The sequence below is a fragment of the Camelus bactrianus genome, chromosome 16, assembly GCF_048773025.1.
Source record: "Camelus bactrianus isolate YW-2024 breed Bactrian camel chromosome 16, ASM4877302v1, whole genome shotgun sequence".
Classification (NCBI taxonomy): domain Eukaryota; kingdom Metazoa; phylum Chordata; class Mammalia; order Artiodactyla; family Camelidae; genus Camelus; species Camelus bactrianus.
In genome coordinates, this window is record NC_133554.1 from 56324479 (window position 1) to 56350535 (window position 26057).

Below are 26057 nucleotides of genomic sequence, written 5' to 3' on the forward strand. Positions count from 1 at the left end.
CTGCAGGGGCCACGGACTTCTCATCCTGGCAACTGTGGCCTTGGCACACCCCTCAGGGGTGCTGCAGCCCTTATCCTGGCAATGGCTGAGCATAACAACCCCGCCCCCCCACCTCTTTCTCCTTAAATGTCCAGCGGTCAGAGGAGACCACGTTCAGAGATCAAGGCCCTACCACGGTTCAGCTCAGACACCACCATTATTGCAAACCGCCCCTGTCCCTGGGTTTACCGGCTGAGTGCCCTTCACTCACCATGCTGGGGGTGGGCTGACTGATGCTCAGAAGGGTCTCTTTGGGGGACTGACAGGAGCACAGGGCCAGCAGCAGGGACCTGGGGTCAGGTTCTAGGGATCCACGGTGGCCCCAAGACCCAGGATGGAATCCCACCTTCCTGCCAGGCCAGACCAGGTGCTCCCGCTGGGCTCGGAGCCCCCCGAGGGCAGGAACCCTGGGGGCATGCTGTAGACCCTCAGGGACCAGGTGGTGTGTGAATGGTGGGCGGGGTAGGGGCTAAGGGATGCTGGCAGCCAAGGGGCTCTGGGGGGACAGGTATCAGAGGTTGAGGCCCCAGGGGATTTCAGTTTTTTGATTCATCCCAGAAACCCAGCCAGGAAACGAGTTCCTTCACTTCCTCTTCACAAAGCCACCGAGGAACAAATGGTCAAACAGTGGCTATCTTTCCAGAGTCCTCTCGGCTTTTCCCAAATTTGGAGGCTGAGTTGCTTATGAGACCAAACGGTCTGGAACTCTCTGGAACATGGTCCCTGAAGGCTGAGGATTTGTTATCTCTCCATCCAAACAGACCCAGCGGTTGGTCCCTGGACACCCCTGGCGCCTGGGGCATTTCTGGGCCTGGGCTGTTTAATTTGGTCTGGACAGAGCCCGGTCGGAGGCTCCATTCAGCCTGGACCAGGGGACGGTCTAGAAACTTCAAGTTTGTTGTCATTTTTTTAAGTGCTGCCAGTGTCCAGAAATTTAAGAGGGTGGTGTCTGTTTCATCGGTGGATATACACAGACAGCACACCCCCTAATCCCGAACAACGGAGCAGGGCTGCGGGGGAGGCGGGGAGCCTGGGAATGAGGCTCCAACCCGCCTCTTTCTTTCTTGTGTTTGGTGTTTTTCCCTGTCAACCCTCTTTGCCATGTTCCTGAGTCTCTGACAGCCCCTCCAGGGATGCTGAGACCCCCGCCCCATCTTCAGCCTTCTCTGTCCCCCATAATCTCTGGGCCACCTGGGGAAGCCCAGAGTTGCAAAATCCAGAAAATCAAGGGGTCTGGCCTTGAACGCATTAGTGTGCCCTCCCTGACGCACTTAGAGCTTCCTGTGTCCCTGTCCCCAAGGCCCAGAGCCTCTGTCTTCAAACACTTGGAATGGCCTCTAGGGAGAGCCAGATGAGATGGGGGAGGGAGGCAGGAGAGGTGGCCCCACCCTCACCTCCATCAGATGGTTGTTCCCTGGGTGCAGGTGGGGACCAGGGTGCCCTCAGGGCCTCAGGTGGGTCTTCCAGGGGGTGGGGTCGGGGTGAGGAGATGGGTTTGTCTTGCCGCCCAGGTCCTGGTAAGGCTGAGCTGGCAATTCCTGGGACTGGTTTTTCCCTCTCTCTTACAAGGAGGGGTTCGAGCTCGGAGCGCTTTGCAGCCAGTGTCAGGTCTTTTCCCTTAATTCTGTGTCTGGTTTTCTACCCCCTCAAGCCCACAGTCTTTCCCTGCCCTTGGAGGTGTGCTGGCTAATGGCTCTCTTGGCCAGTGGGCTTCTAACTGTCCCCTGGGGCAAGGCCTGGGGGTTTTCTAGCACCTCCTTGGCGGGGGGGAGGCTGAGCTGAGGGTCCCCCAGGAATGGTGACAGGAGCCACCTGGAACACAGACAGCACCCCCACCTCCTGCCTGCAGGAGGTTAACTCATGGAACAGTTTCATCTTCCTTTTCGGCGGGAAGAGAGAGGCATCCGGGGCAGCGGGGCTGGCCTAGATTCTGGCCACCTTGCCGTCTCACCAACTGCCACCCCTGCCCCCGCCCTGGACTCCCCTGTCTCCTGGAACATGGTTCTGACTGTCAGTGGCCAGCAGACTCTGTGCCTCCCTAGGCAGGATCTCATCCTGCACTCCGGCTGGCCCCTCCCTGGCGCAGGAAGCCGGCCCTGAGCAGGGCTCTCTGGCCCTCCTCTCCACGTGGGTGGGCAGCTTCCCTATGAGGGGCAGGCCAGGCCCCTGCCCCCGAGTCCCAGGAGACGGACAGTGTCTACAGTAAAAGCAGACAAGTTTTCCTGGCTCCACACGAGGCCTAGAGGGGCGGCCTTCTCTGCTGTCCCCTGCCTCCAATCCCCCATTACAAGCCAGGGGAGGAGTGCTCTGTAAAGTAGCCGGGTTTTCGTGTTTTTCCCTTCAGTTCAAAATGAAGTCAGTGCTGGAATCCCGTCCTCTGGCGGGCCAGGAGGAGGCCAGAGTGGGAGAGGCGGTCAGCTCATCCATTTGTTTATTCAGCAGCTATCTGTGGGCGCCAGCTAAGTGCTAGCTCTGTTCTATGTTCTCGGGGTCCAGGCAAGAGTCCAGAAGGGTAGGTTCAGGAAGGCTTCCTGGAGGAAGGGACACCTAACCAGAGTCCTGGGTAGAAGTTTGCCAGGCAGGGTCTCCAGGCAGACGCAATTTGTTTGGAAGACACTGTTGTGCCCATACCTGGCACAGGTGCCCTTGGCACCAAGATGGAAGGTGATGGAAGGTTATGGGAGAGGACTGTGCTTGTAAGCAGAGTGGGGGCAGGAAGGGAATCCAGACTCCATCTTTCCTCCTGGTCAGAGAGCTGGGAGGGACTTGGGTGGTGAAGAATCCCGGTGGGAGAGGGGCATGAGGGTGGAGTAGGTTTGGAGTGGCAAGCTTTAGGCCCAGGGCCGCCATCAGAAAACCTCTGAAGGGGCTGCTTTGCTTTTTTGTTAAACTACAAAAGAAAGCCTTGGCAGGCCTGGAGCCCCCAGGGGCTGAGATGGGGAAGGCTCTCATTCATTCACACCTTTGCAGGCCCAGTGCAGAGAGGGCAGCGGAGTCGTGTTCCCTCCCTCCCTCCCTCACTGATTGCTGCCCCCACCCCACCTCCTGGCCCTGGGGAAACACCGAATTTTGGGGGCAGCTAGGGGAGGGCTGGGGACACTGGTGAAGGAGGGAGCCTTGTCCCCTTCCCCAGTGAGGCTGGGCTAGGGGAGGGGGCCCCCATTCAGATATTTACATCTCTCTTAGTATTTAAATGATGAGGCCAGGCTCCTGCAGACAGCTGTCTTGGAGCCAGCTGTTGGGCTGTGGCCTCCCTCCCGAATTTTTTGTCTCTGACCCAAGTCCCGGCCCTTCCAGCTGTTCCCCCTTCACTTGCGGCACTTCCTCTGATTCTGCTGGTCCTTGTTAGTCATAACCATCTTTCTGGGGGGCGGGGGTGGGGGTAATTAGGTTTATTTATTTGTCTATCCTAGTGGAGGTACTGGGGATTGAACCCAAGACCTTGTGCATGCTAAGCACGTGCTCTACCACTGAGCTACACCCTCCCCTCCATAACCATCTCCTGATTGAGCACTTACTACGTGCCAGGCCCTGGGCTGGATACTGTATCTGCAAAGTCTCTTGGTCCTCCTGGAGCCCAGCAAGGTGGACAGATCATGCAGGTCACGGCTGGCCTGAGACCACACTGGAAGGCAGCCCCCGGTGCTCCCAGCCCCACAGCTGCATCCGTCTACTGCTCCCTACCACCAAAACCTGCCCTGCCGCTCCTGCCCTCGCTGGTGCCACCTCACGGGGCTGCTCCTGCCTGGCTGGGGTGGAATTCAGCCTACCTGGCAGTGGTGGGCTGGCACAGGGGAGGTCCAGAGCCTGAGGCCTGGCAGGGGCTGCTTCTGCGCCTGTCCCAGCCTCACTGCTCTCCAGCTCGGTGACCACGTTTGTGGCCCAGGAATCACAGGGCCCACCTTGCAAGGTGTGTGGCCGGGGCTCAGCGCTGTGCGGGTGCAGTGCCAGTGGGCCCTGTGCGATTTTATAGGCTGGCCTTTGGAGGCCGGGCAAGGATTGCAGGCAGAGCGGGGCGATGGTTTAGCGCGCTGGCTCAGTTCGGCTTCACTCTCGCCCACACTGTGCTGCTGGGCCGGCTGCTTCCTCTCCGTGTCTTGGTTTCCCACCTGAAAACGGGGTGACAGTGAGACCACTCCTTCTGGCGGCAGTCGTGGGAAGTAAAAGAGCTCACGTAACGAGAGCCCTCAGGGTCGTGCCCGGTGTGTGGTGAGCACTCAGTCAACGGTGACTGTTAAACACTCAAGGCAACAGACACGTTTTAGAGACTTACAGGACACGCCGGGCATCGTCTGAAGCCCTAGTGGAAGGGGGGACTGTCTTCATCGGCAACAAAAAGCCCACAGTCTGGGGGGCTCACACAACTCACACTGATTCCTGTCAGTTCTGGAGGCCGAAAGTCCAAGACCAAGGCTCAGGCGGCTCGTGGTCCGGCGAGGGCGCTTCCGGTTCACAGGTGGCGTCTTCTCCCCGCAGCTGCGCGCGGCGGAAGGGGAGGGAGCTCTCAGGGGCCTCCTTTATAAAAGCGCTGATTCCATCAGAGGGGCGCCACCGTCACGTCCTGATCGCCTCCCAGAGACTCCCATCTCCTGATACCATCCCCTTGGGGGGTAGTATTCAACCCGAGAGCTGTGGGGGAGCACCTTCAGTCTGTAGCAGGGCCCAACATGGATGAGTCCGGCTCCTGCCCTGGGGGAGGGGTGTGACCCTCTGCTGGGAGGATGTGGTGGCCGTTCTAGAGGGGAGGGGGCCGGCTGGCTGGAGGCTGCCTGGGGCCCTGGGCGCCAGCGCTGGGCCTCTCCCCTGCCTGTTTGCTGGAGCAGGTGAGTTTTCCTGGAGGCCCTGGGCTGCTTGGACCTTCTCTAAGGTGAACACAGCACAGGCCTTGGTCAGGTTTGGGGGCCTTGTGACCGACACATTCTTCTTCGTCACATGGGCTTCGGCCCCAGCAGTGCCCAGTACGTCCTTTGGTTTGTGACCAATCTAGGGGCTGGGTGGTGGCCGCTGAGGCTGGACAAAGACCTTCTTGGGTGCCTTGTGGGGGGTGGGGGCGGGCAGGGCTGCTGACCAGGGCTGCCTCCAGGATGGTCGGTGCTTAGGGTTTCTCGTAGGGTTCTCAGGAGGGAGATGAAAGAAGGCTTGTGAATGACTTGGGACCGGAACTTTAGAACCACAAAGGAAATTTGGAGAACAGATGCAAGAATACAGAGATGTGAGCTACCTGATGCCACGTGGAGGAAAACCCAAAGCAGTGTCCCTCCATGATCCTGCTTTAAAATACATGCACACATACACAGTAAAAAGTCAGAAGGGCGTTTGCCAAAATACTGACGGTGGGTGTCTTGGTCGTGGATTTATAGATATTTTTCCCTTTATTTTCTCTGTGTTTTGCAAGTTTTCTGCATTGCACACAAATTTTCTGTATTGCTTTTAGAGGCAGGAAAAGAGCAATTGATATTATTAGATACTATTTTTTAAAGTTCACTGTGAAAAAGGAAAACAACTCACCACCTTGCACCCCAGTTTGAAAGACCAAGGGAAAGTGACTGGTCCCCGGACTGATGGCGGCCGGACCAGGGCCCCCCGGTCCCTCTGGCTGTTTCCAGCCCTGGTTGGGGTGCTGGGTGGAGTGCCGGCAGCGGGCAGTGCCAGCAGCTGCATGCTCAGCCGCAGTGGCCGAAATCTCAGTCCTGGACCCCAGCCCAGGCAGGGGTGTGGGCTGGCCTTCCCTGCCCAGCCCCGGCCGGGCCCCTCCAGCTCTGCCGAGTGTTGGGAATCGCTGGGCCTGTTGTTGTAGGAGTGAGGAGAGAAACTTGGAGCTGGTGGCAGACCCCAAAATGGCCCTCAGGGGGTCATTCACTGTCCTGGCTGGAAGGGCCCTTCCAGTCCATCACCAGGATGCTGACGCCAGAGGGGTCATCTGCCTGGCCGGGGTGGGGCGTAGACGGCGCTTGTGACAACCCTGTGCGTCACCTGGCAGCCCCCAGCTCTGGGCCATCTGCAGAGCTCCCCCGGCCCTCCCACACCTGGCAGTTCTGCTCAGGACAACTTGACTGAAATTCTCCATTTTTAGTTAAGAAAAGAATTACTCTTCCTGCAGGCGCTTTGTCTTTGCTGCCCCGGACACTCCCCCTGCCCTTCAGGGGCCCTCAGGCTGGGTGGGTGGGTTATGTAGGGGCCCCGGGCAGTCTCCAGGTACGTGTGTTGGGGGTGGAATGAGGGGGGCTTGGCCTTCTCCTTGCCCCACGTCCCCTGCAGCTGATGGCTGGAAGGGCCTAGCCATTGGGGGCTTCACAGGGTGGGAACTGGGGAGGTGGAGATTGGCAGTATGGGCCCCACATGGCTGGCTGGCAGGCAGGTCAGAGGTTATAGGGCAGAGTTGGCCATGCTGGGTGGTGGGGGTGGGGGTGGGTCTCTCAGAGCGCTCTCTGGCACGGAAGTTTTGGGGTTCCCTATGTACAACTCTCATTCTTTCCTTCTCCCGCAGGCAGAGGCAGAATTGAGAGCTTGTCTGTTTTGGGGGGTGCAGCCCTGGCAGGGGTAGTTGATCTGTCCACCTGCAGCCGAGCAGACCGGTGGCCAAAGGCTCCCGCACTCCCTGCCCCAGAGGCTCTTCCTCTCTTGGGAAGAAAGTGCAAGGGGAGGAAGGACACCTTACAGGGTCACATTTAAGGCTGGTCACCCCACAGAGGGTGCTTGGGGCACACTGCCCGCCCCAAAGTTGGGTCTGTTCTGTTCTTACGAGGTTTCTCCCTAAACCTGTGCGGGGCACACACTCAGAGGCTCAAAGAAAAAAAGAGAAAAAAGAATAAGTTGGTCGCTGCCTGGAAGGTGGGGCTGGATGGCCACTGGAAGGTGTAACGGAGCAGGTGTGTGGCCAGTGCAGGGAGCTGGGGGCAGAGGTGGGAGGGAGCAGGCTCAGTGGCTGGGAGTCAGAGTGAGCGTGTGAATGTCCTGTGGCTGCAGGAGGACCACAGACTGGGTAGGGGCTTCAAGCACAGTTCTGATTCCAGAAAGTTCAAACTCAAGGTGTGGGCAGGGCTGGTTCCTTCCGCTCAGCCTCTCCCCAAGCTCCTGGGGGGCCCACAGTCCTTGGCACTCTTGGCTGGTAGACGCAGCCCTTCAGTCTCTGCTCCCTGCATCTCCCTGTCTCCGTGTCTGCTCTTATGAGGACACGCACTCTCAGATTTGGGATCCATCCTAAATCCAGTGTGATCTCATCCCAAGGCTCTTAACTACATCTATAAAGGCCCTGTTTCCAAATAAGGTCCTGGGTACAGGTTCTGGGGATCAGGGTGTGGGCCGATCTTCTGGGGGCCCCCAGGGACCCCTCTGCGGTGGCCCACCTTGGGGGCAGCAGAGTGTCTGGGGGGATTGGGAGACCAGGCTCGGACGGCTCTAATGTGTGACTTGGAGTGACCAATGGCCTTTGCGTCTGTATCACGGGGGCGTGGTGGCGTCCTGTCCCGATCCTCTGCTCCGTGATGCGCCCCAGCCTGAGGGCATGGCTGGCTTGTTTTAGGTTTCCGGGGGTCTCCCCAAGTTCCAGATGGGTGTGTGGAGCTGGCCCGGACAGCTTGCCGTCCCTGATGAGAGCCGGGTAAGGCCTCGAGAAAGGGGCCCTGGACGTGGCCTCACTCAGCCTTCAGGGCTGTTTGAAACAGCTGGGCGGCCCCCTGGAAACCCCTTCCAGAATCTTTTCAGTGTCCAGCTGTGGCCTGTCCTACACAACAGACCCACTTCCTCCCGTCAGTTCCCTGGACCCCTCCTTCTTTGCTACCCACCTCCCCACATCGTCCTGGAGGTTAGAGACCAAGATCTCCTGAAGCTGCGAGTCGGCCTGGTGCCTACAGGGCTTTGTGGCCTCCAAGACTCTGTCCTCTCGCCCAGCCCCGCTTGGCCAGCTTGGGGTTATGCACTGTGACCCACCCCATTCCTCAGGAGGCCCGAGGGGCAGCTGGACTCCTGGGTGCTGCTCTGACCGGGGCTTGAACTCTGCTCCCCCGGGTCACCGTCCCCTGTAATTAGGCCAGAGCTCACGTGGGCCGCGGCAGCACCGCCTGTCCCTCTGTGACCCTCCGTGCGGCCTGATTGATGGGAGGCTCCACCTGGGCCAAGGGGCCCCTGGTATCGGGCTGTTTTTAGTGCATTTTTTACGTGTTTTTTTACCATTCCCCCCAGTAGTCAGCAGGGCGGGAAAGGAGGGGTGGGCCCTCTGCCTGGTGGATGAAAAATGGTCACCACCCGTGTGCGTGGCCGCTGGGCTGAGAACAGAGGAGGGAGAGTAGCTCCACCGGGAGCTGGGCCGCCACGCTGACCCCCGCCCTGACCCCCAGTGCCATGGAGCCGAGACTGACCCGCGCGTTCCGAGGGTCTCCCGGTCCTGGTGTGCACCCGGCCCGGTCGCGTGGGGGAGAACCTGCATGGGGCCCGGATGACTGGGGGCAGGCTGGCTGATGTGCAGAGTCTTTTTGGGGAGCGAGTGTTGGGGTGATCCTTGCTTGGGGGCTGGGGGTGGGACTGAGGGAGCAACCCTGGGATAGTCCTCAGTGGGACCCTCTGGTCGGGGGAGGGGCTGCACCCCTGGACCTCGGGGTGCCTGGGGTGGCTGGAGAGTGGGGCTGCGAATTAAAGGGCTCTGTAACCTTTGAGGCCCCCAGAGCTGCAGCCTGTGGCTTCGGGTTTTGAAGTCAGTCCCCTCCCGGGGGCTCCCTCCTGCCCTCCTGGCCTGCCATTTATCAGGGGACCTTTGACCTGCAGAGGCCAGAAAGGTCCTCTGTCCCCTCCTCTCCCTCGAAGCAGGGCCCTCCTCCCCCTTGGCCTTTCAGGCAGCCCGGTCACCAACCCACCCACCGGCCCGCCCGGTGTCCCCACCCAGGGTCAGGAAATGCTTCCCGTATCTGGCCCACATCTCTGCGTGTGCAGCGGCGGCCCCGGTCCCGCTGTGTCCCCTTGGCCGAGAGAGCCCGCAGCTGGCTCAAGAGAGGGGAGGACAGATCCTTCTAAATGCTCTCATGTTCCCATAACTGTAATTTTGTCAAGAAAAGAAGGAAGTCTGGTGTCTTAGAGCGACTTTTCAAGCCTGCCTGGGATGACCCCAGTGTCGCCAGAGCCGGGAGATGGCTGTAGCGAGAAGAGGCCCCAGGCCGGGAAGTGGCTTCCTCAGAGCGTTTGCTGTGGTTTTTCTCTGCACAGAGAGATTTCTTGAAATTGAAGTTGCTATGTGTCTGTCTGTCCCGTGATGCCTGCCAGGTTCTCCACTGTCGGATGGATCCCTGACCCCGAGAGCCGCCACCCCAGGACCCTTCTCTGGCGAGGGAAGGTGGGGACTGGTAATGAACCAGCCTTAGGTGGGTCGACCAGATAATTCATTGCCCCAATGGGGACACTGCTGGGAGTACACAGGGTGCCCTGACTGATGACAGTGCTACAACAGGTGGGAACCGGGACGTGCCAGGTTGACACATGGGTCCCTGGCCCCAGGAAGACGTGGGGGAGGCTCTGAGGCCAGGGGGCAGTGGGCAGCAGGAAGGGGCTGCTGGGCCAAGGCATTGGCATCCGTGCAGGACTGGACTGAGCTGGTGGCTGACGCAGGCGGAGAGGGGTGAGGCTCCATCCCACCAGGCTGGCCCCATTCCAGGGCACCCTTGTGCCCTTCCAGAGCTGGCGAATCACCTTAGGAAGTGGCCTCGGCATCAGTGGAGGCTGAAGAGGGTGAGCGGAACAGCCAGGGCAGTCAGAAGGTGCGTCCTGTGTTCTGTTGGTGCACTCGTTTCCTGCAGCCCCTGTAACAAAATGCCACACACCGGGGGGCTTCAAACCATGGAAAGGTGGCCTCTCCCAGTTCTAAGCCCGGAAGTCGGAAGTCAGCTCAGGGCAGGGTTGGCTCCATCTGGAGGCCCAGAGTCCTTGGGTCCTTGGCTCTTAGATGCATCACTGCATCTTCACACGGTCTGCTCTGTGTCTTCTCCTTTTCTGGCTCTGTCATGGGGTTTAGGGCCCACCCCAGTCCGGCATGGTCTCACCCTGGGATCCGACCTTAATTACATTGGCAGAGACCCTTTACCCACATCACTCTCATAGGTTCTGGGAGTTAGGACCTGTGTTTGACACGTGTCCTCTGCACACAGCAGATTCTGGAAGCCCTTGTAAGGGAATCGGACAGGACCGATTCTGAATGGATCAGACCGCGTAGCCAGGCTGTGAGGAGGGCTGGTGGGCCGCTCGGGCCGGTTCTGCCCGTGTCCTCGCTTGCCAGAGGGCTGGAGAGCTTCTTTCCAGGGAGAAGTTAACACAGTGAATTTGGGGATTAAGAGAACCGCTGCAGTCCCGGGGGCCGGCTGTTGACCACAGCTGCCACTGGGACCCCTGCCCGGTGCGGGGGGCTTGTTCGTGTCCTGACTTGAGTGGCCCTTGCACTCTTTTTGTGCCTGGAAATGTCATGAGCGGGAGGGGCTGTGTGGAGAGGGTCCCCCTGCAGTGAGTGGCGGCCTAGGAAGGGAGAAGGGGGCCTGTTTCTCTCTGCCAACCTGGGAACCCAGCTGGTGGGCAGGGAAGACCTCCTTCAAGCACTGCGGTTCCAGGGCAGATGCCCAGGCCAGGCCCCCCGGGGGGAGGCTGTGAGGAGCAGGAAGGCCCCGGAGTGCCCGTGTCCTAACAGCCAAACTAAAGACAATCATCAAAATAGATGGGGTGGTGGCGGGTTGGGTGGAGGGGTTGACCTCACTTTTTTTTTTACCTGCGGCTGAGTGGTCTCCCCTGGGTGTCGAGACCCGCCGGTGAATCTGAGGTTCTCAGGGACTCTGTGGGCCCTCCCTGCACAGCTCCTCGGGTGAGTGGAAGTGGCCTAGCTGGGTTCTCCTTGTCCAGAGGGTGCAGGTCGTCCATCTGTGGGACTGTGCAGGGCGTTGAGATGCAGGCCTGCCTCTGGCCAGAGGGCCAAGGGGCAGGGGCTGTGTACGGCCTTCAGCCAGCCGCGTGTGCGGGTAAGCCCAGGCCGGCCAGCGCCCACAGCCACCATGCTGGCCCCCGGGATCCTGCGCTGGAGGCAGAATGGGGCTGGCACTGCGCTGCGGCTGGCCCTGTGGCCCGACCAGGCCTGCCTCCGGGAAGGCAGAGGCAGAGGCCCAAGGGAAGGATTTCGAGCTGTGGGTGCCAGGCTCTGCCTTCGCTCTCTCTTTATTTGGACTTTGTCTTTGGTGGCGCCGTCCTTAAACCGACGTGTTTCTCTGTGGGAACCCCATGGCCGCCCGCTGACGGTGCTGTTTTCTGATGTCCCCGTCCAGGCTGGGCTCTGCCACCGTGTCTATTTCAAGCTCTTCCTTTTGGACTGTTTTGCTTCCTGAGGACACCCCCCCCCCAACCACTTTCCCCCCTGCACCCTCCTCCCGGCCCTGAGCCTCCCTCCCGCCCCGAACTCCCAGAGGCAGCTCCTCAGACGGACTCAAGGGGGAGGTGATCCCAGGTGGTCCCCGCGCATAGGTGTGAGACAGATCGGAGGGAGGGGCTGTAAGATGCATCGCCACTGGGGTGCTGGGGACTCTGCACCACGCTCCCTAGCTGTGTCCCACCCAGCAGGGGAGCTGGGTATTCACCCTCCAGTTACTGCCTAAAGGCTGTGGGCGTGGGGAACAGTATTAACCCCTCCCTGCCTTCTGGGCTTGGGCGCCACGCGGCTGCCTTGCACACGCACACCTGCGATGGACACAGGTAAGGCACGTGCAGCCTCGGCCACCGGTGGGATGACCACACCCGCCCGCGGCTGCGCATGTGCAGGTGGTAGTTACACCAGCACGCGCCCTGAGTGCTGCCGAGCACCGCTGCGTCAGCACCTGCAGCACGACAGTCGAGGAAGCGGAAGAGGATGTGGAGGCCTCGGGGGGGGGGGGGGGCTGTGGTCGTGCCACCCACTGTTTGGCCCCAAAAGCAGGAGCCCAGTCTGCATCCAGGCTGGAAAGCCCCCCACGGTACGGCCAGCTCTCAGCTCCTCCGAGGGAGGCACGCAGGGCCTTTGTCCCCTGCCTTTCCCTCTGCCTGGAAGGGTCCCCCTGGCCCCGTTACTTTCCTTTGGAGGAGTTGTTATTTCTGGGGCCGGCCCATTGGCCCACTGACTCCTCTTCTGTCTTCCCTGCCGCACGAGAGGAAGCTGGTCCGCCCCAGCTGCAGCCCCAGCTCCCTGCCCTACAGGAGGGTGAGAAGAGGGGGGCTGCGTCCAGCCCACCCTAGTGATCACGCACGCCCTAGACTTGCTCTGTGAGCCCTGGTGGCCGTGCACTGACCTTTAGGCTGGGGTTTTCCTGTGACCCTTCCCTGCAGCTCAGGCGTCTGAGAGGTGCCTTCCTCCTGGCACCATCCTTTTGGGTTCCCTGGCTCCCAGGTGGCCCGACCCTGGCTCCCAGTTGGCCAGTTTCTTCAGGACAGAACCTGGAAGGGACTCACTCAACCAGGGCCAGTGCTCCTGCGACCTGAGCCTAAAGTTGGACCCCTAAGCTGGGCAGCGGCCACTCTGCTCCCCTGGGGAGCTGCACATGGGTGTGTTTTGACTTGGACTCTGGCTTTCCTTGCCTGACGTTTGCCCTAGGCTGGGCTCTGTGGCTCATCTGTCCTTGCAGGGCTCTGTGGCTCGTCCCAGGGTCCCCTCCCCAGACCCAGGCTTGCCGGGTGCATCAGGAAGCATCTCGGGAGCAGGGAGAGATTTGCAGCGGCCCCACGGTCAGCGCGGGGGCCTTCACAATGGGCTCTTGTGTGCGGCGCATTCCTCCCTAAACGGGCCCAGATCCCGGCTGCTCCTGCTCCGCCCCCCGGGCACGGCCGCCGGGGGGTCTGCATCTGGCTGTTGAGGCTGTAGGTGCTTGCTGCACCGGGAGGGCTGGGCTGGAGGCTGCTTCACCTTCTCCCCCTCTGAGCAAGGTTTGCTTCTTGAGAACAGCGTTGATGATAAGTTTTATCCCCTGAAAATATGAAGTGGCCCACATTAGCGCAGGCACACGGGGGAAGGCAGGAGAGTGTCGTGAATGACACAGCCCCTAATTCCCTCCAGAGCCGGCCGTGCTCGCGTGTGCGTGCCCCTGCACATGTGTGTGGGAGATGAAGTCAGGCCCTTGCCTGCTTCTTGGACCCTGCTATTTTTACTTTGTCTTCCCAGCATGTCTCATCTTCAGAACCGTGATTTTGATGACTTTGCAGGACTTCAGCATATGGGTTTCAAAAATCTACGTAAACCCAAATTGTTTCCAGCATTTGCTGTTTGAACACTGATGCAAACGTCCCGTGCATAAATCTTTCTGTGTGTCTGATTACTTCCTGGGGGTAAAGCCCCAGCTGTGGGCCGAAGGGCACGAAAAGTCTTGAAGCCCTTGGTGCATGTGGCAGAGGGTGGACTGGGGCTGAGGAGGGCTTTTGGGAGCAAATGAAGTTCAAGCCTGGCTTTGGGAGGGCTTGAGTTCATGAGCCGGAGAGCAGGGGCGTTCTTGTTTGGAGGATGGTGTAAGCAGGGGTGGGCCCCTCGTGCGCTCTGGGGGATGACAGTCATTTTCCCTCCCAGTGGCAGTGTGGTGACCCTCCCCATGCAGCCTGGTCCTGTGTTCGCCTGGCGCCCCGCAGCAGTTCGTCACATCCTGTGTGCCCTCTGAGTGCATTAACATCCTGCAGGCGAAAGAGGAAGCAGCCCTAAGGCCGCTCCCCGCTGCCCTGGTCCAGCCAAAAGCCACTTTTCTGCCCAGTCGGTTCCCCACACAGCCAGTCATCGGATCTGCTGTTGTGGTCATGTAGGGGATGTCCAGTCTGCAGAGTGACAGGTTCATGACCACTCTTGCTGGCTCCTGCGGCCGCACATGGACACCCTGGGAGGTGGGAGATGAAGACAGTTTAAAAAAAAACAAAAACCACCGGTTCTCCACGGAGGAAGTGGAGGGCGTTTCCAGGGCGGGACCTGGAGCGTGTTTTTAGTCCTCCGATGGGGGACAGGATGCCGGGGGACTCTGTCCTGGCAGCTTTGGGACAAACTATCAGCTAATTTTTCCCACCTGGGTGCTACTCTCATCACCACGTCCTCTGTACAGAGGCAGCCGCTCGTGGGACGTCAGAGCTGGCCTTAAAAAACGATCTTTGGGTTCATCACCAAATATTCTGGTTATTCCCGTGATGACGCCTCCTACCGTCCAGGGTTTTGTATGATTCCAGCACAGGGAAAAGGAGGCAGCGTTTCCTCCTCCAGGTCCCCCATGCAGCACCTCGGGTGCTGAGCCATGCTTCCGTGGGTCCACCCGTGGGACGTTTGTTGAGTGTGGTTGGGGCTGGATTAGGGCTGGGGTGCAGAGTAGGAGGGCAGGGGCTCCAACAGCCTCATAGCCTAGAGGTCTCATCCTTCAAACCTGGGGACCATGTGAGGACACAGTTACGGGCATTCAGCCATGGATGCCCTGGACTTTCGGAGGATTTGACAGGCACTTGACCTCTCCCCGGGCACTTCAGTCTTCTTTGGACGGGAGTTTGCACCCTCTGGTTATCTGGCCGGATAGCCCCTGGTGGAGGCGAGGCTGCAGCAGGCTGGGGTCCCTGCATGGCCACACCCCTGCCGCCCTCGGCGGGGGGGGGGGCGGGTTGGGGGGTAGGGCGCGAGCACATCATCAACCCAAGGTCATGGGCGGGGCCCACTCGCCTAACGCAGCCTGTGAATGTGACTTTGTTTGACAGCATGGTGTTTTTAAAGGGATTGTTTTGCTCTGTGCCATTATTTTAAAAAGTCAGGAGACAGCAGCACTGTTTACAGTAGCCAAGACACAGATAGATGCAACCTAAATGTCCATCGATGATTGTTTGAAGAAATTGTGGTGTGTATGTACATATACACGCACACAATGGAATTCTACTCAGCCATAAAAAATACAGTAATGCCATTTGCAGCAACATGGGTGAACCTGGAGATTGTCATACTAAGTAAAGTAAGTCAGAAAGAGAAAGAAAAATGCCATATAAGACCACTTATTTGTGGGGTATTAAAAAAAGGGACACAAACGAACTTGTTTACCAAATAGAGACAGACTCACAAAGAAAACAAACTTACGGTCACCAGGAGGGAAAGGGGATGGGGAGGGATAAGTTAGGAGTTCAGGATTAGCAGATACACACTACTTTATATAAAATAGATGAACAGCAAGGTCCTACTGTACAGCACAGGGACCTGTGTTGAGTATCTGTGATAGCCTATGATGAAAAAGTATGGAAAGGAGTATGTGTGTGTATCCACATGAGTGAATCACTATGCTGTACACCGGAAATTAACACAACGCTGTGACTCATCTATGCATCACTTAAATAAAAAAATAAAAATCAGAGATAACCATATATGAAAAAATCCAGATTTTCTTGACTCCAGAGTTCTGGCCATGTGGGGCCCACATGACAGCAGTGATGGAGAACGGCAGGTGTGTCCCTGAGACAGGGTGCGCCTTGGCTAGCCTGCTCCTGAAATCTGCATGGCTCCCTCCCTCTGAGGACGCTTCCTGTCCCCGCAGGGCCTCTGGGACGCTTGGGCCTTGCAACTCAGGATTTTGTGCCCTCAGTCCACGGAGAAGGAGGTGCGCCCAGGGCTTAGCGAGGGTCCTCCAGGAGGGCCACGTTTGGGGAACTGGTAGTTCACGCAGCCAGGAATCAGGGACTGGGGCACCCTTTGCTTCCTCCCACAGCCAGCGCTTAAGAGCGCATACTCCCCTGGCCACCCACCCACTCAGCCACCCACCACGCCCTGGTCTTCTGAAGGAGGTGTTGTCCACGGGGAAGAGGGCTGTGCTGGGATTTAGAGGAAGGAAGACTGGACAGAGGGGCTGCTCAGAATGAGCTGGTGTTGGGGGCTGGGGACCAGCTGTGGGCTGGGGGAGGAAATGGGGCGGGGTCCGGTGTAATTGCTGGCTCCTGGGGCTGTGAGACGAGGTGGGGAGAGGGGTGGGAGAGACACTGTGGGTCTCTGAGGGCCAGCCATGGGCCCAGCCTGGAAGGAGCTGGTTGAATGTTCCTGCCACGTGGGCCCCTTCCTGCTCTGGTCTTTATAACCAGGAGCAGCTGGTTCTCGTTTGCCGCAAGGCTGCAGGGACTGTGGGGATGGTGGCTTCCCAGGCACTGTCCCCACCGCCTTGGAGACAGCAGATCCTGGCGGAGATGGCGGGTGGCCGGGCAGAAGTGCTGGGAGTTGGGTGGTCAGCATCCCGCGGGGGCCCAGGCCCGGCCCGGGCAAGTAGTAAAGGATGGAGGCAGGTGCAGCCGAGGGCGGGAGCTAAGGAAGTCGGTGGTGCGGACTGTGCCAGGGCTCTTCGTTGTCCCACCAGGAGGGGGACAGCCAGGTGGTTAGAGCCTGGGGCCTTGGCGTTAGACACATGCACCTTCTGGCCCTGCCACTCCCTCCACGCCGCCGGGCACATTGCTTAAACACCCGGCCTCGGTTTTCCCGCCTGCACCAGGGAATTATAGCCTCAGTTACACCGTGGGGTTATGGTGAGGAGTAAACAGGACTGCGCGCAGTCAGCGCGTGCCTTGCCTTTGTTAGGACTTCTGGTGTTGGCTGTGCGTGCTGCTGTCGATGTGATGATGTCATTACCATCGTGATTCTGATTGGTTATGGTTGTGGCTGTTACTATGGGGGTGTCCCCCCCACTGCTGCTGATGGTGTGTTTGCTGATGGTGTCTGTGTTGGGTGGAGGTGAGGAGCGATGAAGGAGGCCGTGACAAAGAAGTCAAAGGCCCCTCTTGAGCCAGAACGTCCTTCTAGAAAACGTAGCTGGCGGGGCCATGGCCACAGCAGGACAGAGAGGACACAGGATGCATCCTGCAAGCTTCAGCCTTTTCTCTCTCTCCCAGAGCACTTGATTGCTGGTCCTCGTCCCCTAAGAGCCTGGGGCTGTCCCCTTTTCTTCCTGAATGGTGAAGGGTGCAAGAGTCTCCCCGGGGGTCCTCGCTGTAGCATCCCGGCCAGCTACCTTCCAGTGCTCACCGTTAGCAGGATGTTCCAGGAGTTCTCGAGCTCTCTGCTCATCACATTCTCCTCTCTCTCTCTTTCAGCCTTGAAAAGATCTTTTGAGGTCGAGGAGGTCGAGACGCCCAACTCCACCCCACCCCGGAGGGTCCAGACTCCCCTGCTCCGGGCCACTGTGGCCAGCTCCACGCAGAAGTTCCAGGACCTGGGTGTGAAGAATTCAGAGCCCGCAGCCCGCCATGTAGACTCCCTAAGCCAGCGATCCCCCAAGGCTGCCCTGCGGAGGGTCGAGCTCTCGGGGCCCAAGGCCGAGCCTGTGTCTCGGCGCACCGAGATCTCCATCGACATCTCGTCCAAGCAGGTAGAGAACGCCGGCACTGCCGGGCCGTCCCGGTTCGGGCTCAAGAGGGCCGAGGCGCTGGGCCACAAGACGCCAGAGCCCGCCCCTCGGAGGACGGAGATCACCATAGTCAAGCCCCAGGAGTCAGCCCACCGGAGGGTGGAGACCCCTGCCTCCAAGATCCCTGAGGTGCCCGCCGCCCCCGCCGCTGACGCAGCCCCCAAGAGGGTCGAGATCCAGGTGCCCAAGCCAGCCGAGGCGCCCGCCTCCCCCATCCCACCCCTGACCCTGGAGAATTCAGAACCCACCCCGATGTCTCAGCTGCAGAGCAGGCTGGAGCCCAAGCCCCAGCCCCCCATGGCCGAGGCCCCACCCAAGAGCCAGGAGGGTGAGTAGCAAGGCGCTGGTCCTCCGTCTGCGGTGATGAGGGTGGGGAGCTGGCTTCGCCCTAAGTCTTGGAGGAAGACGCCAGCTATTAAGTGGGGGACTTGTGCTTCTGAAGGCTCAGGGGAGGAGACTGGCGATTCTTTCTGTCCATGGGGGATGGACCAAGATGCAGCAAGTTGGATCTGAGTTAGACTTTGCAAAGAACCTCTAGGTTGTGAAGGGCCCCATTTGTGGGTCAACAGGGGCCGTGGTGTCACCTCATACTGTCTCCGTGAACATAACTACTCTGGGCACCTCATGTTGGAGTCATAAGTATCTGTCCTTTAGTGTCTGCCTTATTTCATGAGCATCATGTCCTCAGGTTCATCCGTGTTGTAGCGAGTGTCAGAATTCCTTTCCTTTTTAAGGCTGAATAATCCCTTGTACGGATGGACCATACTTTGCTTATTCATCCATCGCTGATGGACACCCGGGTCCTTCTGCTGCTTGACTGTTGTGAATAAAGCTGCGATGAACATGGGTGGGCAAATATCTTGAGACCCTAGTTTCAGTTCTTTCTGGTTTTCTGTTTGAATGAGAATTTTCCAGTTGTCAGTGGACTCGGGGACCTGTGAGGGGGTGGGAACAGGAGGTGCTGGGTGAGACCTTTGCCTCTCGCACTTCGGTGGGAGCAGCCACGTCCTGCTCAAGTGCACATTTGACTGAGCCGGTCAGGTTGGGGGTGAGGGGCTGACTCTGAATTTCCTATGGTGCTGGGCACGGGGACAGAGGACATTTGGAGGTCCCTTCCAGTCCTGGCGTGAGTCCGCGTCCCCCTCCCCAGGACCCTGCAGAGCCATCCCACCCCCCAGGCACAGTGGTGTTGGTGTCAGGACCTAGGCTGATGTTTGGGGAGTGGCTGGGAGGCTGTTTCCTCAGGGTGTTCCGCTGGTCTAGGGCCTTTGTTGCTGGATATGTTCCCCCCACCGGGGGTGAGGTGCGTGCACTCAGCTCAGTCAAACAGGATGTGGCTGGGGAGATGGTTATCACCGGGCCCGTCCAGATCTGGATGACAGTTGGCGCTGGATGCCCGGGGAGGTGGTCCTGGCTCTGGGGGACAGGCAGGCGGGGTGTCTGCTCAGGTCGGCACTGTCCTTGGTCATCAGGGTGGGCGGGGCAGAGCCTCAGGCATGGACCAGAACTGCTCCCTCCAGCAGCAGACACTGCTGACCCTGTTCACACGGGGGCATGGGTGGCTCAGGCCCGCTCTGCCTCGGGAGCAGGACGTGAGCAGCCGTCGAGGAACAGAACGGGGTTGGGGTTGCTGTGGGAGGCCCCCCGGGAGCCGAGGCTTCATCAGCAGCGTTTAAACAGGGTAGCATTTAATCAGCAAAGAGGCGGAGAGAAAAGCATCCGCGGTGGAGGCAGCAGTGCAGAGGGGTCGGGGAGCCTGGGACTCGGACGGGACTGTGTGGTTTCCCCCGGGGGAGATGGTTTCAACTTCTGCGCTGGCCGTGAGAGGAGCGCCGCCGGCACCCCAGACCCGCTGTCCCCTCCAGGCAGGCGGGAGTCCAGCTCTTCGTGGAGAGGTCCGTGGGCCAGGGAGGCTGTCCTCCCGCCCCTGGAGCTCGAGCTAGCGGTTGGCGCGTGTACCAGTGTGTACACGTGTGTGAACTTACACGTGTGCTGAGCCCTGTCCCTCCATGTCTTACTGGCTGGCTGGGGAAGGGGCTCCCTGACACCAGAACTCACAGGTTAAGACCCTTAGGTGCGTTTGAATCAGGCAGCGGGATGGGCAGAAGCGGCAGAGAGGACAGATACGTGGGTTTGGAGGAGGTGGGGGCTTGGATGACTGCCTGGGATGATTCTTTTCATTTAAAATGGCACTCCAGAGGTCACTGCAGCGTGAGCCTGGCAGTAACGCAGGGCGAGAATTGGGCTGGGAGGAGGAGGAGGCAAGGCCCAACGGCTGGGGAATTTGACCTTCACCGGCTCGGCCTTGAACATCCAGTCCTGAGGTCTTGGGCAAGTCCAGGTTGGGGGCAGGGTGTTCCCGGAATCTACTGCAGTGGCTTCTAGGGACCCCAGATCTGAGCTCCCGCCCAGCCCCTGCTCTGGGGCTCTGTCTGCTTCTCCCTCCTTCCCCTCATCTGGTCTCGGCCTGTCCAGTCCCTCCCGGCACAGACCCGGTTCTTATTTCCTGTCCATCTTTCCTGCAGACCGGGTGCTGGGTTGGGTGCCCTTGGAAGCCCCCAGCCAGCAGTCCCTGCTCTGGCTGCCCTCTGTGGGCTCACTACCCCTTATACCTGAGGGCCAGCTGGCACTGCAGGGGCAAAGGACCAGGGAGGTGGGGAGCTCTGTGCCCTCGGGTCAGACCCAGCCCTCTGCCTCTGCCGCCGGGAAGCCTTCCAGTCTGTGACCGTGGGTGCAGGACAGGGTCTCCTGGGGTCTCAGCTGAGTTGCTTCCTAGATGGACCTCCCTGAAACCATGGGATTCTAGTTTACTTGAGGGTGGGGCTGTTGTTTTTTTAAAGCATCTCGTAAGATGTTGAGTGACTTAGACATAGTAGATGCTCAATAAAACGATGTTGGAGGAGTGACATGGGGACAGCATCTTTGTGACTTACAGGCAGGTGCAGGGACCTCAGGGACCCCACGAGAGCCCCCCAGGGACTGAGCAGATACTTCCCTGGTCCACCTAGAACCCGCAGATCTGATCCACTCACTCCGGTGTGTTGAGTTCTTGGTTTACAAGGCTGCTGGCCCCAGTCCTGAACCAGACATGCTCCTTCTTGTCCTGTGGGATCATCCTTGCTTCCTCTCCCAGGTCCCTGCTCTCCCTCTGCCCCTGCCTGGGTGGCTCTGGGTGGGGCTGGCTGCAGGACCCAGAACCATGTCTGCAAGGCGTGCTCCTGGCTCTTCCTCCCCCGGGAGCCACCCTCCTGGCTCCACCGGCCAAGTTTCCCCGAGGCTGCCTTATAAGGCGGGCGCTGGCTGCTCACTCCTGGGTCTGGTTCTGTGCTGTCTCTGGATGCTCATTGGAGGCGTGGGGGAGGCCAGGGTGACCGGCAGCGTGGAGTGGGGTGTCCTCAGGCTGGCGCCCGGCAGAGCTCTTGGGCGTGTCCAGCCTCCGTCCCATGGCCCAGCTGGTTCTGAGCCATCGCTTCGCAGCCCCTCCTCTCCAGGACTCCCCAGCTCAGTTTCTCGATCTGTCAAACGCGGGAGGGGTTGGGCCTGCTGGCCCGAGGCAGGGGCAGAGGAGGGGTGGGGGGTGGTCTGAGATCTCCAGGTGCAGCTGCCTGTGCCCAGCCACCCAGCGACCGAGACAGGTGTCCAGTCCATGGTGGTGCTGGGGCCTCCTGTGATGTGGTGTGACATTGGGGAGGGGTGGGGTGGATGCAGCGAGTGTCTCGGTAGGGTTTTCCTCTGACTGAAAACATCTAGAAATATCCTCGGTCGTGGGTAGAGCCTTAAGGAAGGGGGTGTCAGGTCCCCTACGCCTCTGCTGGTAGGTGTGGCTTTTTGGCAGGCGAGGTGAGCCTGCCCCCTCCAGGTGTCCCTGGGTGTCTGCTGCACCAGGTCCCCATCAGGGGCTGGGACAGAGCAGGGAAGGTCCCACTTCCCGGAGGGCTACAAACACAGGGCTTCCTTGGGCCCCCAGCAGGGACATGAAGCTGAAGGAGGCTGGGCAGAGAAGGCTCTGGGGACAGTGTCGAGGGGCAGGCAGGGAAGTGGGAGGCCGTGATGCACCCCAGAAGTGTCTGGGTGGGGATGGGAGTCTGTGAAGTGGGGGGGAACCACCATTTGATGAGGGAGGAAGGGCCCAGCTCTGCGAAGGCTCCCTAGACACCCCCCATGTTTACAGGACACCTCACTAACTGGGGTCCACATCTTGTCCATCCTTTCACCCAGCACCTGGCCTACGGCAGGAGCTTGGGAAATGCGGAGGGGCTTGGCGTCTGATAAAGCAGTGGCCTTGAGTCTTGCTGTGCCTTGGGCCCTTAGCCCGCAGGAGTTTCTTCTGTGGGGGTCTAAGTGTTTCCATCCTGGTGGGACAAAGGCCGTGCCTCCAGCAGGAACAGCCCCACCTGGCTGTCTTACCCGGAAGACTTCTCTGCTCTGGGCTCCTCCCCTGTTCCTGCCGTGGCCCCAGAGAGCGTCCAGGCACCCTCTTTCCTTGGGGGACTGGGTCTCTTTCTCTTTCCCACTTTTAAGAACTAGCTCCCTCCTCTGATCTGTCCCTGAGGCTTGTGCACAGCTCGGTCTGATGCAGGAAGACCCCACGCACGGGGGGCCAGGAGGACATGGTGGAGGAGCAGCCGGGTCCAGGTGTGTCTCCTTCAAGGTGGGACAGAGCTGGGGGCAGGGAGGACAGAGCTGGGCTGCAGGGCCCAGGAAAAAGACCCCACCTCCCTCGCTGGCCCCCCCAGCTGTCTGCCAAGCCCAGCCCAGAGGTGAGGAGGAAGGAACGAGGGCGCATCCAGGGAATGCAGCCGAGCAGCTGCGGAATGCCTTAAATAGAGCCGGGCACAGCTGCGGGAGAGGGCCAGGCGGGGAGGCAGGCGCTGCCGGTGGGTCCCCGCTCTGCCTCCCTGCAGCTTGGGGGCTGCGGCCTGACACCCACCCCGGCCCCGGGACACGTGGTGCTGGGCGAGGCCTCCCGGGTGCCCGTCCTAGGAAGCCAGGCAGCTGCCAGGAGAGGGGTTGTGTCTGCACCCGCAGCCTCTCAGGCCCCGCGACAGCTGCTGGGAGCCAGGGTCTGCACAATGGGGCTGCTGTCCGGGGACGCGCCCGCTCCAGACAGCCACGCTCTGTGCACAGAGGACACATTCAGCGCTGGAGGAGCAGCTCAGACCCCCACCCGGGGCCCTGGAGTGTGGGCAGATCCCGGTTCTGACAGGCAGCCTGAAGGATGCCATGTGGTTCCCACTGGCCTGATGAGGCCAAGTGTGGACCCAAGTCCAGGAGCAGTGGGGTTGGGAGAGGGGCCCCTTCTCTGGCCGGGCATGGCTTCCTTCCCTTGTGTGATCTGATTTGGCTTTCCCTGACCTGGGCTTTTCTGTGGGTGTCACATGTGCCCCCCTGGAATCCCAGGGGCTCCCAGAGCTACCGGTTGTAACTAATGAGCAAAGGCAGCCCGTGCCCGGGCCGAGCGTCCGGCTCTCCGAGCAGGGGAGGCCCCCCTCCCCATCCCCACCGCTGCCCCTCGGCTCTAGGGAGCCCGGTTTGGAAATTCGTGGTCTGTCCAGTGCAGCTTAGAGAGACCAGCGCTGGTCCCCGCAAGGCACTGGGAGCCGGAAGCGGCCTTGGAGGTCGCCTCTTCTGTCCCCCTCCTTCTAAAGCGTGCAGAGGGTGCAGCTCAGACACACAGGACATTCCAGCCAGGAGCCACCTGGAAGGCCTTGCCTACTTGTTTGTGGGGGGCAGGGGCGTCCCTCAGATCACCTGGCTCCCGTTTCTGCCCTGCCCTGGTGACCTGTGCTCTCTGAGTCCATTGTCTCGTCGTCCCAACGGGCATGATCCCTCCTGCCCTGCCCGGCGTTGTTAGAGTGGAAGTGCTGACAGGCGAGGACCCCCAGCGCGGGCCCAGCGCCCAGGCGGTGGGGTGGGGGGTTGTTGAACGAGCTCATCAGCGGAAACCAGTGCAGACTGATGGAACGAACGGGCGTGGCTCGTCCCCGCACTGTGCCGCTCCGTCCCCGGGCTGGTGGTGGGCGCTCCGCTCTGTATCCTGGGCTCCCTCTGCTCGTTGCCTGCCACCCCCGCCACCCCACCATTACCTTTCTCTCTTCTAATTCTTAAAAGCAAAGCATGGCCATTGTTAGGAGAGAAAAAAGTAAACAGCACATGAAATGTGAAAAGGAACTCTGTCTCCTCCGATCCCCCACCCTCTCCCCGGGGTAGCCTGTGTTAACGACGGGGCGCGCTCTGTGTCCTCCTGGATGTCACATGTGCGTGTTCTTCTTGTTTGATGACACCGTGCATGGAGATTTGGCACCTTTCTCTTAACAGCTGCGTCCGTGGCCCTTGCACGGCCCTCCCATTCTGGTCCAGCTGCCCCTGTGAGGGACGAGGCTTCCGTGAACAGCCTCACAGTTGTGTCTGTGCGCGTGGGACCGCTGGATAGACCTTGAGGAGTGGAATTTCTGCGCCAAAGGATGTGTCCACTTAAAATTTTGATCCGTCTTGCCAAAGTAGCCTCCAAAGCGTTTACACCAGTTTTCTGCTGTGACAGCAGAGCAGTCCCAGCCCCTGGTCCTGGGCTGAGAGGGACAGCGCTCTGTGACGGGGGTTTTATTTTGTGCGTCTCTGATTAAGTGAGGGGGGCAGTGTCTTTTCCTGTGTTGACAGCCCAGGGCCCTCAGCTCCCTGTGAACTGCTCATTCCTGTCCTTGGTTCATTTTTTTCCAGTTTTGTGCTTAAGCCTTTTCTTCTTGAGTTTTTTCTTTCTTAGAGCTCTTCGTACACCTTTGCTGTAGCTCTTACAAGTGCGTTTCCCCAGTTGTTGACTTTTAATTTTCTTTACAGTGTATTCTAAACAGATTTTTTTTTTTTAGCCCTTAGGGTGTCAAGTTTATTCTTTTTCTTTTCTCTTTTGGGATTTACGTCCGACTAGAGTCCTCTTGCGTTGCAAAATCATAGAAAAAAAATCCACTCAGGTTTTCTTCTGGTACTTTTATGGTTTCATTTTTATGCCCTGAAATCATTAATCCATTGGAATTTATCTGGGTTTGGACAGCGAGGGGGGGCCGTGCGGTGCCCGCGCGGACGCACACAAGCAAGCGTGGCCTGGAGCGTGGGGGGCACGTGTGTGCTGCTTTTTTTGTCGAGCTTGGTGTCAGTGTTGTGCTGGCTTAGCAAAAATAATTTGGATGCGTTTCTCCCCACTCCCCTCCCCAACCCCGTGTTCTGGAACATTTTAAGCAGGAACACAATCATCTCTGTGTTAAAGCTTTTAAAGAATTCACTAGTGAAACCATCTGGGCCTGATACTTTTGTGGGAGCCTTGTACTTTTAAAAAGGCTTTTCCATGGGTTTGTTTGAGTTTGGGGTTTCTTTCTTCTCTGATTTTACACCCTCTCCCCTACTGCCCAGAAAATCATCCTTTAAGCGGTTTGAAATCCCTCGGATCATTCAGAAGTAGGAGTTAATGTAGCAGGGATGGTGAGGGGCCAGCCCCCAACAGTGGTCACCATTGATCCGTGCACCCCAGCCGCCACCCTGGGCCCGGCAGTGTCCCCAGAGCGGAACAGGCAGAGCTGGCCCTAGGATGGCCTGTGTCCTGGGAATGCCGTCTCTGAAACACGCGTGCAATGCAGTGTGATGTGCTCCGAGAGGGAACAGTCCCGAGGGCCATGGCACCCCCAGGAGGGAGCCCCCAACCCTGCCAGCAGAGCCTTCTTGGAGGTGTTGGTGGGTAGAGGCGACCATAATCTTGAAGAGGGCAGAGCGGTCCAGACACGTGAAGGGCTTTTGGGTTTCTGGAACCGTGAGTTTGATGTTACCCAGAAAGTGGCTTTCAAACTTATTTTGGACTGCAGCCCCCAGTAAGAAGTACGTTTTACACCACGACCCGAGACACACACGTGTGTGTGTGCGCGCGTGTGCGGTGGGTACACGAGTCAAACAGTGCTTCCGTGGAGAAGCGCTTACCTGGCCTGTGCCCGCTGCGCCCCGCTCCTCGCTGTGCCTTTTCTTTGGATGGGGGGGGGGTTTCTTATTTTCAAAAAACAGCTCCACTGAGATGCAGTTCATGTACCACTCGGTTCATTCAGTGGACATGCACGATCCGCTGGTTTTCGGTCATTCACAGGGTTGTGCAATGGTCAGCACATCTGGTTTTAGGCCGTTCCCATCACCTCACAAAGAATCTCAGTCCCCTTCTGTTCCCCGTTTCCCCTTGTCCTGAGCCATGACTGGTCTTTCTGTCAGTAGGTTGGCCTGCTGTGAACATTTCTCAGAAATGGGATCACACGATATGTGGTCTTTTGTGCCTGGCATCGCTCCCTTTGCATGATGTTGTAAGGTTCCTCTGTGCTGTAACCCAGATCAGGGCAGCGTCCCTTTTCCTAGCTGAGTAACACTCCATTTATGAACCAAGCACATTGTATTTATTTATTGAGAGACATTTGGATTGTTTCCACCTTTTGCCTAGTATGAGTGTATTCCTTTTAAATGTAAAAAAGAATTCTGGTTATGACTCATCAAATAGTGTTCAGGACCCACAGCTTGGGACATGCTGGTGGAGACTGGTGGGATGGAGGCGGGCCAGGGCAGAGGGGGCTGGATGCTCAGTTATGGGGCCCACCCACCGGAGGTGTTTCGGGAGGGCCCTATCAGATTTCC

At 59.1% G+C, this 26057-nt stretch overlaps 1 protein-coding gene across 5 annotated transcripts in view; it reads left to right on the forward strand.

The window, feature by feature from the left end:
* Positions 1-26057, forward strand: part of SEPTIN9 (septin 9) — a 151394-nt gene that overhangs the window by 63561 nt on the left and 61776 nt on the right. For 4 of the 5 annotated variants that reach the window (XM_074343768.1, XM_074343770.1, XM_074343769.1 and 1 more), the window contains one exon: positions 17092-17733. In XM_074343768.1, coding sequence (XP_074199869.1) covers positions 17092-17733 — 642 coding nt within the window. Of the gene's footprint in view, positions 1-9265; positions 9390-17091; positions 17734-26057 lie in introns of those variants that run through there. The other variant, XM_074343766.1, reaches the window with a different exon arrangement.